The sequence below is a fragment of the Cololabis saira genome, chromosome 15, assembly GCF_033807715.1.
Source record: "Cololabis saira isolate AMF1-May2022 chromosome 15, fColSai1.1, whole genome shotgun sequence".
Classification (NCBI taxonomy): Eukaryota; Metazoa; Chordata; class Actinopteri; order Beloniformes; family Belonidae; genus Cololabis; species Cololabis saira.
The window spans coordinates 18,895,620-18,910,005 of NC_084601.1; the positions used below are offsets into that span (position 1 = coordinate 18,895,620).

Consider the following 14,386-nt stretch of genomic DNA (forward strand, 5'->3'; position numbering starts at 1 on the left):
AATGTTAAAAAAAAAATGTGCTGGAGAAACTTTAATTATATGTGCTAACTAACTGTGCTTTCTAATGTAGTGGTTTTAAAAGTTTGGCAGGGATCTGAAGCCCTTCACAGTAGAACTGCTTATGTTTGGCCACTTTGCTTGGCCACTTTGCTTTAGTGTGTCAGAGTCGCTCCTGTAGTTTCTTGTGCTGGCCCCCCCTTCTCCTCCCTTTTCTCTCTTTTGTCCATGTTGCAGCATCCTTTGCCGGACACCGGAACCTGCAGGTGGTCGTGGGTGGCTTGTAGCTTGCATTACGGAGCACAAGTCTTTCCCTGACCCTGCACCCCAACCTGGGACTTGCTGATTGGGCCGGAGCTTCGGGAGCTGTGTGCTGGCCTGCGGTCCCCACCCCTGGTCATCCCGTTGCTGCCCCCCCCTTCTCCTCCCTTTTCTCTCTTTTGTCCTGCAGGTGGCCGTGGGTGGCTTGTAGCTTGCATTACGGAGCACAAGTCTTTTCCTGACCCTGCACCCCAACCTGGGACTTGCTGATTGGGCCGGAGCTTCGGGAGCTGTGTGCTGGCCTGCGGTCCCCACCCCCGGTCATCCCGTTGCTGCTTCCACCTGCCTGCTGTGCTGTTGCCGTCCCTGACCCACCAGTCTGGCCCTCGGCAGGAGGGTCCCCCCTGATGAGCCTGGTCCTGCTCAAGGTTTCTTCCCTCCTAAAGGGGAGTTTTTCCTTGCCACTGTTTGGCTTAAGGTTTTTCTCCCACTAGGGGAGTTTTTTACCTGCCATTGTTTATGTAATATCTGCTCGGGGGTCATGTTCTGGGTATGGGTCTCTGTAAAGCGTCTAGAGACAACTCTGTTGTATTAGACGCTATATAAATAAAATTGAATTGAATTGCTCCAAATTCACATTACAGCTTTCCCCAAAATACACCAAGATAAAAAACTGCCAGTGGGATGGAAATGAGGGGGAAACAGACTGGCTGACTGGTTTCTGTAAACTACGTGGAAAATAAAAACTGGAATACATTTAAACATCTTCAGAATAGATAGTAAATGACTGACAGTTGTGTCAGTTTGTCCGTTTTCAACTTTTAGACCCTAATTTTTAAATTAAGGCTTCATTAATATTCAAGTTTCTCACAATGCATAAGTGTCAGAATTACAAAGTTGCTGTCAACATAGTGCTCAGAGTTGTTACTGTTCAGGGTGGTAAAGGAATAGAAATGGCTCCCTTCCACCTAGTAGCACCAATAAAGCTGTCAAAACATGCTCACAACACTTTTCACTGTTATGTGCAATTATAACGGAAATAGAGAGTACAATTTTTCAAAAAATTATTTTCCCGCAGTACCCAAAAGGTAAATCGTTACACAAAAAGGTAAGGCTTTTTGAGAACACATACCCAAAAAATAAATAAAAAGAAAGGCATGCTAGGAAAATGTCACATATACAGAGGGCAGGACTTTTCTCTTCAAGGCCTCAGCGTGGCTCACAGTTGCACGCTCCTTAGTCGATCAGGTTCTGTACGTGGAACAGCAGCAGCGTTGGCTAGGAAAGGCAGTGTCTGTACAGTGTGACAGGCCTGTGGCGTCGGTCCTGCCCAGTGCAAAATGCCAGTCGATGATTGGTCCATACTAGATCATCACATCTGTTTCATTTGAATCAGTTTGTGAATCTGACTCGCTGTCCCTGCAAGAAAACAAGACACGTCAGCTGTAATCGCGCTTCGCGGTGAAGGAAGTCTTAATGAGGCGTTTCGGTCCTCTGCGTTACCTGTGATTTTGCAACCATTTGCGGTTTTGTTGTCGCTTCTCCTCGTCGATCGGATACGAATACAAAATTGCCAGGCCGATTATGATGAGGACCACCGGGGCTGCTGAAATCAACACTTTTAAGGTCGTGTGCACTGCTTCTGGTTGAGAGCAGCCTCTAGAGATGTAGCCTGCAAAGCTAAAGAGGAAATTAATTAATTAATAAATAAACAGAGAAAAAACTATTTTGTATAGAAAACACACTTTGAGGCCAACAAGTATAAATTGTCTAATTTTTGGTGAATCAGTCTCATTACTTTGCTTTAAAAAAAAAAAAAAAAGTGAATTCTTACTGTAAACTTAAAGTGGAAATGCCCAGGGAGATTCCAGAGGCAAACTTGGTGAAGAAGACGTAGAAAGAATAGAAGAGAGCTTCGTGGCCAGTAGAGTCTGGGTTTTGCACTTGAAAATCATCAACAACATCAGGCAACATGGACCTAGAGAAAGAGCAAAAGCAAGAAATTGGTCATGTGTGTGAACTGCTTGTGAGAAAACCTTAACTCCCCTCAAATTTAAACTTAACAGGGTTTTTACCAGGGCAACAGGAAGGCTGCAGCCACTCCAAGCCCGGCAGCCAGGGAGACGATGTAGCTGACTACCAGACTACTGTCGATACACACCACCAGGATCAGGAAAGGAATCACAGACTGTTTAAAAAAGAAAAGAAGAAAAATCAACACGGTGAAAAGTTTAGCTTCATAAAACAAGTCTCTTAAGTCTGTACAAGGTGGTTTGATTGTTTTTTTTGTGCTCCTAGAGTAACAGGTCATGCTTGTAAAATCCCACAGGTTACGCATAACATCACTTGTGACCTTACCAAGGTGCCAACATAAACTGCAGTCTTTTTTCCAAAGCGAGTCAGGAACCACTGCCAGAAGGGGATGGACAGAGTAGCCGAGAGCTGAAAGAGAAAAAAATACAAAATAAACACACAAATTACATCCACCGAGTAGTAGTTCCCATAAAATCCAACAAGAGTCCTTCAGTGCATGTTGAAGATGCAGCAGAAGCTGGCCTCGCTGCTATGTAACATGAAAGAAAGATACTCTTCTAAAACCAGTGATCTTTCATGCCTGCCAGTCACAACACCAACAATGGAAGATTATACCTCCTCTGCACCTCTTCCAAAAACATATCTGAAATCTTCTTGTTGGAGAAAACAACAGGAGTGGATTGTGCTTCTCTGCAGGGGACAGAGTTTGCTCTGAGATTATGCTGGCCTCTGATCCCTGAATGTTTGACCCGAGTGGCGATCGCACACAATCACTGTACAGCAGTATTTTTCCATGTTTTCTGGTAACTATGACTCAGTTGAAAAATAAGTCATCAATGGAACAACTGTATGCTTCATTTACTGTAAAACGATATTCTGGGGTGTGTCTCACTGAAGAAAAATGAGCATTGCCAAACTTCCTTCTCCTTTGTTTTGGTAAATCAATGCACACATTAGCTAAATGTGTGCACGCTTGACGTGATCTTGAGACTCATCAGTTAACGGTATTTCCTTAAAAGGGAATTAAGTTTTTAATGCACGAACTGTCTTCACAATGTGCTTTTTGCAAAACTGATTCAAATGTATTCCCTTCATAGCGTCTGAGGAGCACAACTCACAGCAAGAAAATGAGTTACTTTGCTGTGCAAAGTGCTGCAGACCACTGTGCTGCACAGCATGGCTACTGCAACATACCACACGGGACACTTCATTTGCTGCAATAGCTCTCTTACAACATTTTTACAGTCAGCCTTTTTCTGCTCTGATCCAGGAACAAAGAAAAGCCTGACAATGCCTTTTAGTCTGATTTGTTATAACTTATTAATCCTAATGCAATTTGAACATACAAAGTGAGTTGGATCTTTCATCACATGACAGAATGTCAGGATTACAATGTCTTAGTGCTTTTATGTGAAATTTCATGACGGGAGGTTTCACTGAAAGCTTCAACAAAAATAAATAAACAAAAAAAAGATATATATTTCACTAAATATATGTACTGCCTTGGCATCTTAATCCTTTCCATAAAGTAAAAGCTCAAGGCATGTAATCGTTTTAAACCTCAGTCACCTCTACCTTCCAAGTTCTGTTGCGTGTAAGCTTGGCACATATACGGATTAACGGGTTTGAATACCTGTCAGGATCTAAAAGCCGAGTGATTTGCTAATAAGCCGTCTTTTTTCTCTCCCCCCCCCACCACCTACACTCAGGTTTTTTATAAAAGAATGGCCAAGAAATCAAAGGAGAAGCCCACACGGCTCCATTACTCCCTGTGGGAATGCCATGGCATTCAGGGAGAGCAGTCAGAGTGGACACATATTATGAAACCAGCGAGCCAAGAGCCCCGCTTTACAATCCTGTACAGTGCAAGCCTTGTAACTGAAGACAATTTATGTGTCCGCCTGGGGAGGGAACGCTTTTGCAGACACTGTAGCTAATGGTGTAACTTATTCAATGTAAATCGGCTGCTCAGGGTTTCAGGGGAAACGCGGTGACTGTTATGGGAACAATGCAACCCTGTCCGTTTATTACAAAATGCCACCTGCGAATGTGTGTGTGGGTGGGGTATTTGTGTGAGGGGCTCACCATGATAACCAGCAGAATATTTTGGAAGTCGTTTCTGAAGCCCAATGTGGAGCTGCAGAACAGAGCGAAGTTCCCTTCCAGGAGCTGCAGGGCAAAAGCACAGAGGCACACTCAGTCCCATCATAGGAAACACATCTGGGACTAAACATGCAGCGTTGCCAAGCAAACACTAGCTGGGAGCAGGAACAGAGGAGACACTCCCAGGATTAACGATAAGAATAAAAAAAATCTGTTGAACTTGGGAGTGAAGAAATGAGCAAACTCCAAAGTCTAAAATAATGTTCCAATAAAGACTATTTTCAATATTTGTGCAAGTGACTCCATACGCACCATGAAAGCTAGTGAAGTAAAGAGGAAGACCATGACCAGTTTGGCATACGGTCCATGCCCCATCACCAGCCTAATCCCTTGGAAGAAGGACATGGACGACTTGATTCGACTCGACTCTGGAGGGACAAAGAATGAGCAAAGGATGCCAAATTATATCCACTTGAATACATTCTCAAAATCCTTTTTAAGCCCTTATCGCTGATTTCCCTCATCTTTTTCCACGAGCAACTGCCTTTCAGGGTCATCTTATACTGGACAAATATGTCTCATTAGTGGCAGTCACAAGGCCTCTGCTTCGGCTGTTCTCTCACAGCCTCCCAGCTCACAGTCATACCGCATCGTGCAGCTAAGATCAGCTCTCTGCAACAGAGACGTCACAGCAGCCCACCACATGACAGATTCAAATGCATCTGCAGCCACGCATGGTGCTCAGAATGACTAACAGAGGTCTAATAGATATGCCGAGTTCATTTACTCCACTTTTTCTCATACTGCACTACTTTTATTTTCATTCCAATGTATATACCGTTTATATTTTTTACCCTTTCGCTGCATGTGTGCGTTGAGTGTACTGCTGCTGCACAAAGACAATTTCCCCATTGAAAGAGGAATAAAGGACAATCTAATCTAATTATGAAAACACACTTAAATTAGGGGGGGGGGGTAAACGACAAGCTCTGGCTCCCAGAGACTGAAGTCTCACCTTTTCGTTCTTTGACGCCAAAGAATAAGACAATGGCACAAAGTACGTAGATTGAGCAGATCACGCCAGATGCAATCATGTAAGCTGCTTTCTGCGAACAAGCAACAGAAAAAAAAAGACATTAGCATACATTATTTGCAATCAAAGTTCACTTTAGCCAGACGCACCAGCTTTTGTATGTAATATCATAACCATTATCATGGATCTTTACCGTGTGCTGCAAGGTAATTACAGGGCCTGACTCGTTGTGGCCGGTGGATAGTGAGAAATTGCCTTGGTCTGAACCGTTAGTGGATACTCGGAGGCAGGGAGCATTGGCCATGCCCACTATCTGCCCCTGGATAGCTGTGCCCAGCACTGTCCCCAGGACCTCCACCGTCATCCCTGATCACAGGACAGATACGGAGAGGTTTAGAGAGCGGTCACAAGACCAACATCAAAGGATCTTATTAAATCGTTAACATGTTGACGTTTATACTCACTGTACGCGGTGGCAGAGTCCCTCTCTTTCTGCTCCGAGCTGATGAACATGGTGAGGGCAGAATAAGGCACATGGAAGCACTGGCGTGAAAAAGAGAGGAAAAAGAAAAGTGAGATTTTTGGTCATGCAATGGGGGGAAAAAAAGAACAAAACAAAAAAAAAAAAAAACACATGATGTAAGTGAGCCTTTGTAACAAAGTAGGGGAGAAGTTTCTCACTGCCAGACTATATTCAAAAGAAACTACGAAAAAGCTTAAAAACGTTTACTAGATAAAAGAAAGCCATCTTTGTTCAGACGGTTACTTTTTAACCTACAAAAACCCCTGAAACTCATGGATAAGAAATATGACCTTAGCTTAATGATAGCAAAAAATGTTGCTGCCAACCAAAGTAAAAAAAAACAAAGAAAAACACACATATGGCAGAACACTGTGTCCCGATTACACAAACTACTAGTTAAATTGTGAGCTTTACAAGTGCTGGTCCATGGAGCAAAGCCACGTTTCCACATGTTATTTTAGATTTCATGGACACTAATCTTCTCTTTCTCTTTTCTCAATCATAAAAATGTCATCCCTACTAAAGATTCAAGTATAAGCTTAACTCCCTGAAAACGTACGCAGACAACTCCTCACATCAATTACAAGTGCGCAGAATACAGGCGTAATCATTGTACTAGATAGGTGGCTTGTTCATTTATTGGACAAATGACAATTGACTGGGTTTGTGCTTGTAAATGTGCCACTCACAGTTTGAAGAGTCTGGAAGAAGCAGTAGAAGAATAGGTACCAGATGATTTTTCCATTCTCAAAGGGAGGAACGCACCATATGAGGAAATAAGTGAGCACAGCCAGAGGCGTGGAGAGTAGGACCCTAGAGAAAAGTGAGGGAAGAGAGGAGGAAACACAAAACAGAGACACATCAGAGACCAAAATCGCAATCAAGCATGGAGTCCATCCTGCACGTGATTATAACTGTAATTAGTATTGCATATAGATGACCATGACTAAAGATGTTGTTCTCTTGGTGTTAAATTGCAGCAATCAGGTTGTTTCAGATCTGACCTGATCTGATGGTTTAGTTATTTTGTACTGAATGCTGCTAGAAAATAGAAAAGAACAAAGAGTGTACTTATTATTGAATGATCATCATCTAATATTAAATAAGTGATGCCCTGTGACTGTATATGTGCCCAACATCCAGTAAATTGACATCACAATGACATCCTGGAAGTTGGGTTCATGTAGTCACTTCCTTCCTTGCGTTTGCCTTTCTTCCTATGGTCAGATTAAAGTCCTCCAATCAGATGAGATTGTGCTGCAGCCACACCTCTTGACGCGTGTGTGTGTGTGTGTGGTAGTTGTGGTGGGGGAGAACGCCTGCTTTGTTGAATAGGAAGTCACTGTGCTCTAATGCATTTCTACTTTTCTGCACAGTAAGAGGTGGAGCCTAATTAGATAGGAAATGTGCTCATAGACGGATCTCAGTAGCAGATTCTCTCCACTGCGTCACTGGCTAGTATCCAAAGTGCTTAGGATCACCTCAAACACGCTGCTTATTAATTTAACTCCACTTATAATGCAACACTGATGCGCAGTAGGTGCTTGAAATGTCAGGGATGAAGACAGTTAACCTGCTCCCTCACGCATGTGATCTCATTAACTGTACACTTGTGAGAAATGCTGTTGGTGGGGCGGGTGAGTTAAAGCAGATGTTCCATCTAGAGACCAATGTGAAGATTTATTGTGAATTTCCCCAGCGCTACATCAGATAAATACGCATTAGATCAAGTTTGGCCAGTCATTCAGTCTAACAATAAGAAAAAAAACAGTCCTAAGTAGAAAATGGCTTATATTGTGTTTTTAATAGTCTTTTGGCTGAATCTTTTTTGCTGAGCTAAACCAAGAGAGTCAAATTGAATCAGTCAAGAAAAAAATGCATTGACATGTTGGCTCATAAGGTCTAACCTGATGCCCATCCTAGTTATATTTATAACCATGTTGAGTAAGAAGTAACTTAACAGGTGACACCTTTCAATTTGGATTACTGCAACTGGGAACACTTGTTTTACTAGTCAAAAGCTTGACGCTTCATCACCTTTAAATAGAGATAATTGAGCAACTGTTTCAGCTTTGAAACCTTGACTTGACTTAACATGATTTTACATAAAGTTTCAGATAAAATTCTTTGAAACGGCTCAGTGGTAAGGATGATGACCCCATATTTACATCCTATAAAATTTAATTGCATAGTGGACAGGACGTCTGCCCAGGATTTGTTTTACGTTTCCGAGAAATTAAAAAAAAAAAGGTCTGTCAGTGACAGTCGCCACAGTGAAATTCATTCTGAAACGGTATCTTGAACTGCAGTAACCTCTCAGATTCCTCAGCCACTATTTAAATCCTGCAGGGCTCTCCACACCCAACAGCTGAGACGCTATTGGCTACGCAGGTGGTGTGTTCCTGGCGAGCCAATGGGAAGCCAGCGCGACTGTGGCCACCCTCCCCCCAGCACTAAAACAAGCTCCCACAACCGAGCGTCTCCCCGGCTTCCTCCCTGCAGCAACGTGCTGCTCTCCTCTGCTGTTTCTTTACAGCTGAACTGACAATGTGACGGCACATGCCAACCATTCCTGCATCACTTCCCACTCCCACACCCTATCTGCAATGACAGACAAAGGAAACACACCTCATCCTGCATGATGCTCTTCTGATATTTCATCATCTGGACTTTAGCTGGAAAGATCATCAAGATGGGATATAAAGCATCAACCTCGGGCGTATCAGACCATTGGGGTTAAAAACAGCTAAATCACTGCTTGTGAATTAAAATGAGCATATTGCACACTATATTTTACAGCTCGTGTTTAAAACTGCTCCTTAGTTGCAAAAAATAATAGTTATGATTAGTTTAACAGCCCATCAGGATGAATAATTCCTTTTGTTCTTAAATTATAATAAATGTGCTCTTGTGTTTTACAAACCTAATAAAGAACATTAAACATCTGAGGAGAGGGCCACAGACAAATTTGATGGGAGAATCCACCTCCGACTTATATAAGTGTCTCTAAACAACTTCCGATGACCAGAGTGGACTCCCAAGACATTTACTTTGCCCTGCTCAAGTGTCGCACACTGTCACCTGTTTGCCCTTTCCATCTCTACTCCATTTACATCTTCGCCACACTGTACACACTGATGGGACTTTAAAACATAGCATGTGATGACAGTTGACGTGCAATCTTTTTTTATAACCAGTCTCTCCATAGACATTAAATCCCCTCGGAGGTGAGCCAAGGATTTAAGGATGCTGCACAATTTCTAACAGTTCAGGAGCCACCGTTTAAAAGTTATGTAACAAATCTAATGTAGAAGTAAGAGGCTCAGAGATGATGAAACAGTGATGTGGGAGAGAAGATATCGAAAAGGTTCAAACAACTTTTTGTGAAAAAGGTCTCAAACATCAAAGGCATCGTGATACTAAAAGCAACTACTAGGTGTATGTTTTTATGCTTTTATTCATTTAATTGTAGGAACATCTCAAGAGTCAGTTTGAAGAAATCATAAGCTCCAAATTAACACAGGGGAGAGTTAATTATGTGATAAGGGATTTCCTCTATAAAATAAATGTGTGTGCTTCCAATGAAAAGTTGATGCTCTAGCAGGCAGAAGTAATATTTGTAAATGCCATGAAAAAACAATAAAAAAGTGATAAATGTGAAAAACTAATGCCTGCAGGACCTCCTTAATTTAATGAGGACGTTTAGTGTCATTTTCAGCCTCAGAAGTCCAATCTGGACTATCTGAAATAGGAAGAGAGAAAGAGAGTAGGGGACAGGGCAACAAGGATTGTTGCATCTGCATGCCCTAAAGTAACCTCTCTTATCGAACGATGCAGCCTTGCTAAGCCCCCCCGCCTACCCAAACATATACATGGGTTAGAAACCTTCACTGTGACTCACCAAGATATCACAGACATGCATTTCCCACATGGTATGTCAAACAAAACAAGAGACTCTGCTTTATCAGAAGGGCCAAAGAAATAACTTGGCAGATAGCAAATAAATAAATAATACTGCTATACAGCAGGAGAAACAAAAATAGCACCCAGCTGTACATTTTTTTGCCATACAAATCAGATCAAGCAGTATCAAGCAAAAAAAGTCTGGGGTGTAGGACATACCAGGGCATCATCCGCCCAATACGTGTCCATGGACTCCGGGAGACGAGGAAGCCCACTGTCGGGTCTGTAACAGCGTCCCAGGCTCGGCCAACAAACAGAATAATAGAGGCATTGAAGGGATCCAACTGAGGAAAGTACCAGATTGAAATATTCAGAAACAGTCGAATATTGAAATGTCAATGGTATTTCAAACACACATTCAGCACATAAAGGATTCTTGTAAAGTTAAACAGTAGCAGTAAAATACAGAATTACATCTTGTAATTACTTTTGCTTAGTTACAACACCATTATAAAGTCACTGGACAAAGGGCAACTTTGTAATATATTCAAGCTAATTAGTGAAGGTGGCACTTGGCACCTTGTTTGATGGTAAACCAACTTGACTGGGGGCCAGGCTCCATGAATGCTTGACTCCTGACTGTACAAATTGTGCCATGCTGTGTCATCCAAAAGACTTGTAATGTGCAGTCTTGGAAGCCGAACAAAGCTGAACCCCAAGACGCCCTTGGCTTACATACAAATCGTGGCCATAACCATCAGATTAATGTCAGAGCACATTAAACTGAGTCCCCCCTCAATGAACGGCCATTGTTCCCCATATCATCAGCCCCAACCGCCCCACCCCCCTTAAGCCTTTGGATACAGTATATCCTTATCGTCACCACGTCAACATGACAGAAAAACCATAAAACTTTATCCATGGCTTCTTTTTTTCCATGACAATCAGCACCCTTGTGAGTTTTTATATCTACAATGTTCTCTGTGCACGCTCATAATAGCACTGCTCTCAGGAAACAGGAACGATCATGTGCAACTTCTTTCCCCTTACACCTGTAAATATCGTCACCCCGCTTTAAAATCTGTCAGGGTCAGATATTGCAGAAAGGGCTATTTGTGATGTGCAGTATGTCCCTTTATCATGCAAGCTGGTCATTTCAAGACTGCATGTCAATGGTATAAGGTCACGCATAATGTATGAACAGATGTGATAGCTGTGTTTTGGGAAAAAAAAAAAAAGAAGAAGAAAAATACACACCTGAGCAACATCAAGTAGATAGATCTGCAGAAAGAAACCCAGGGCAGATCCAGTCATCTGATAGGGTGCACCACCGATGGCATAGCATATCTTGTTCCAGATCGACAACCTACTTTTGTCTTGATACTACAGAAATGGATAAAACATAGGGAAAAAAACACTGAATAAAGAAAACGAAATGGCCTGTGGATATACCGTCCTGCACATAAATTCAGCTTAAAGAGTGAGCATTTTTAAGTGTCCTGAAGAGGCTTTCCTGCTCTCCAGATCTCCTGTAATTACAGGATCATGCATTTTTATTCACAAAGCACTGGAATAGAAACTTTGAATAGAAAACCAACTCTCTAATCCACTGTCTCGCCTCCTTCTCACCAGTCTGCTTAAAACAAAACATATATTTCAAGACTTGTAAGGAATTTGGCCGATATTCTTAATCGTTTGAGTCTTAAGAGCCAGAGAGTTCCAGCTGCAAACAACCATTGTGTAGTGCTTTATGCAGAAGTCAGGGCCAGCCACTTGGAAGCAAGAAAGCTTTGGCTTTATAACAAGCACTCCCTATTCCCCATTTTCTCCACTGTCGTCAATGTAATAATTTCTTGAACAGACAGACTCTAGGCAGCTGCTCCTGTAGCAACACGAACAAGTGTCAATAAGTGCCAGGGCATGACTACACCGTGTTGTCATTCACACCAAAGGGCACCAGGATGACAGCACCCTTGGCAGCAATCTGAATTTACTTTATATCTCAAGGAATTGCTTGTACCTTGACCAGTACTTTAATGAGAGCAGGGGTTACTGCCACGTGTATAAAACCTGTAATGACAGTAATCATTAACCACAAGCACATTTTATTACTTCTACGTAGGGCTGTTCGATTTTGCCCAAAAATAAAATCGATTTTTTTTCTCTCAAAATCCGATTACGATTATTTTGTGAATTGACAAAAGGCAAAGAAATGATTTCAAATATGCTGTTTTTTTATTGAACATTTGCCCCATTGGGGTTTAAGTGCAAACTTTGCTCTTATTAAACCAAAAATGAATGAATAAAGTTCAAAACTCTGTAAAATAAGTTGAAAAAAAGTTTTAAAAAATATAATAAAATATAAAGTTTTATCTCTGAAAAAAAAAAAATCAGCAAATCAGCACTTGCAAACATACAGTAAGTTATATTTCCAATTAAATAAAACAAGACATTTTCTAATTAAACTACACTGGGTCTTTGCATGCTAAATAATAATGCAACAGCAATGCTGTGCAGACAAGGTAAAAAAAATAAAATAAAAATAAAAAAAACGTGAAAAATCGATTTTACGATTTTCACGTTTTAATATCGTTCCAATTACATAATCGCGATTACGATTTAAAATCGATTAATCGAACAGCCCTACTTCTAAGGTAAATGTGTCATTAGCACTCATGAAGAGATATTAGAGACAGGCTATCCTTACATCAATCCACAACACAAAACGCCAACAGGACTGACTAGAACTAATATGCCAACAATCAACCTATGACACACCCCATTGAGGCTTTCTAAGGTATCCAAACATTGAAGATATTATGAAACTAATTCCTGCCACTCAAGGCACACTGTCCTCCATGTGCAACATTTTCTCCTTCCTATACAAGTCTCAATGCATTTCCAAGAGATTTAAAGGGACGTTTAAAAAAAACTATCACATTGACACAGCAATATGAAGGCATGATGTATGTACAGCAGAAAATGTTCTGAAATAACATCCGCACAGTACAACTTCATGAGCTATCAGCTGTGATCTCCACACCATATGGTGCATGTTCCTCCTAAGAACTGATAAGAGATATGTTATGTGGAACTTGTCGATTTTCATGCGTAGAGAAAACAGAGGGGGTTTTGGTTCATTTCGCAGAGTCTTGAATTGTTTAGTAAAGGACAGACACAAGAACCGGACTAATTTTAGATGGGACTTCACCGGATGATTGTCGGGCTGCTCAGTTTGAATTGGACACGTTGCCTTGGAAGGTGCTTCCTGGTGCGTTCACAGCTATCGGAAATTGAGGAACCATTTACCCATGATGTGCTGAAAAAAACCCAAATCAGGGTGGGTGGGTTTCATTTCTGCCAAAGGAAACGACTCTTAATAAAGATCGTATGTGCTTTGGTCATTCATTTTTTTCTTTCGTCAGGGGTCATGTTGCAGCCCAGTGTGAGAATAAAAATACACCCACTGTGTTAAAATAGAGATGGAGGGTTCAGATGAGTCCACAAAAGCTGCAGTTCACATACATTTATACAATGATTACATTTTCATTTTCTTAATGAAACTTCATCAATATAAAATTTGTGTGCACATAATTAAAAAGGTCATTGGTAAAAAAATAAATAAATTAAATGTGGCAAAATAATGCCGGGTGCTCCTACAACCTGGACCATTATTACAAATGATTCAGCGGGTTCAATTTATTAGATTTTTAAAGCTGTGGAGACTTAAATGATATCGATTAATTTAATTATTACAAATTAGCTTGGGCTGGTCGTTTTCACTCAATGTTCAATCAATTTTCTACCGTTTTAACACATTTACATCGACATATGGGCAGTTCTCAAAAACACAGAGAACGCGAACGCAGCACGACCACCTCGCTAACGTACGAGACTCGTTTAAAATGTCACTGCCGACCTGCTCCATTCATTCCTATATCCAAGATACAGTCCCTTTAAACACGCCTTTCCCCACTCCTTTAGCTGCCAGGCGAAACAGTACAACGAAGAAAATATCACCAAATCAAAAATATTTTCGATTCATAAAAGGAACTCACCTTTCTGGCCAGCTGTTTCTCATCTGAATTGATCGATTTATTCAACAAGCTGGTGTTGGAGTATTGTTCACTACCTTCTCCTTTTGCCATCGCAGAAGAGCTTCCACCTTGGTTGAAACAGGTTATTAAAAAAAAACAACCCACAAACACCGAATAAATCACAGACACGGCGTCCTCGATACGGTTTGAGAAAAGCGGAGGTATAATACGGTGTGAGTTGGCGCTCTGTTTGAAACTGGAAGGTGGAGGCTCGTGGGTGTAGTAATCTCAGAGCCCTGTCCTGGCCACGCCCCCTAGAGCTCTCTCTTTCTTATGGCCACGCCCCCTAGATCCCTTCTGGCCACGCCCACTTTCACTTGCCATTCACCACCCCACATCACGCCCCGCCCCCTTCGCCTGGAGATCAGGCCATCAGAGATGCAGCTGATCCCATACTGGGTGATCCTCATCTTCTCCCACCAAATCTTTCCTTGA

At 41.7% G+C, this 14,386-nt stretch overlaps 1 protein-coding gene across 1 annotated transcript; it reads right to left on the bottom strand.

The window, feature by feature from the left end:
• Nucleotides 1–886: 886 nt before the first annotated feature.
• mfsd2ab (MFSD2 lysolipid transporter A, lysophospholipid b) lies at nucleotides 887–14,153 on the bottom strand. The gene is made up of 14 exons (XM_061741031.1): nucleotides 13,913–14,153; nucleotides 11,112–11,237; nucleotides 10,074–10,198; nucleotides 6,641–6,764; nucleotides 5,893–5,971; nucleotides 5,622–5,794; nucleotides 5,411–5,501; nucleotides 4,708–4,823; nucleotides 4,378–4,461; nucleotides 2,617–2,700; nucleotides 2,334–2,446; nucleotides 2,093–2,236; nucleotides 1,762–1,938; nucleotides 887–1,677 (listed from the first exon to the last, which is right to left on the bottom strand). The coding sequence occupies exons 1-14, from the start codon at nucleotides 14,000–14,002 to the stop codon at nucleotides 1,623–1,625; spliced, it is 1,581 nt and encodes a 526-aa protein (XP_061597015.1). The 5' UTR covers nucleotides 14,003–14,153; the 3' UTR covers nucleotides 887–1,622.
• Nucleotides 14,154–14,386: the final 233 nt, after the last annotated feature.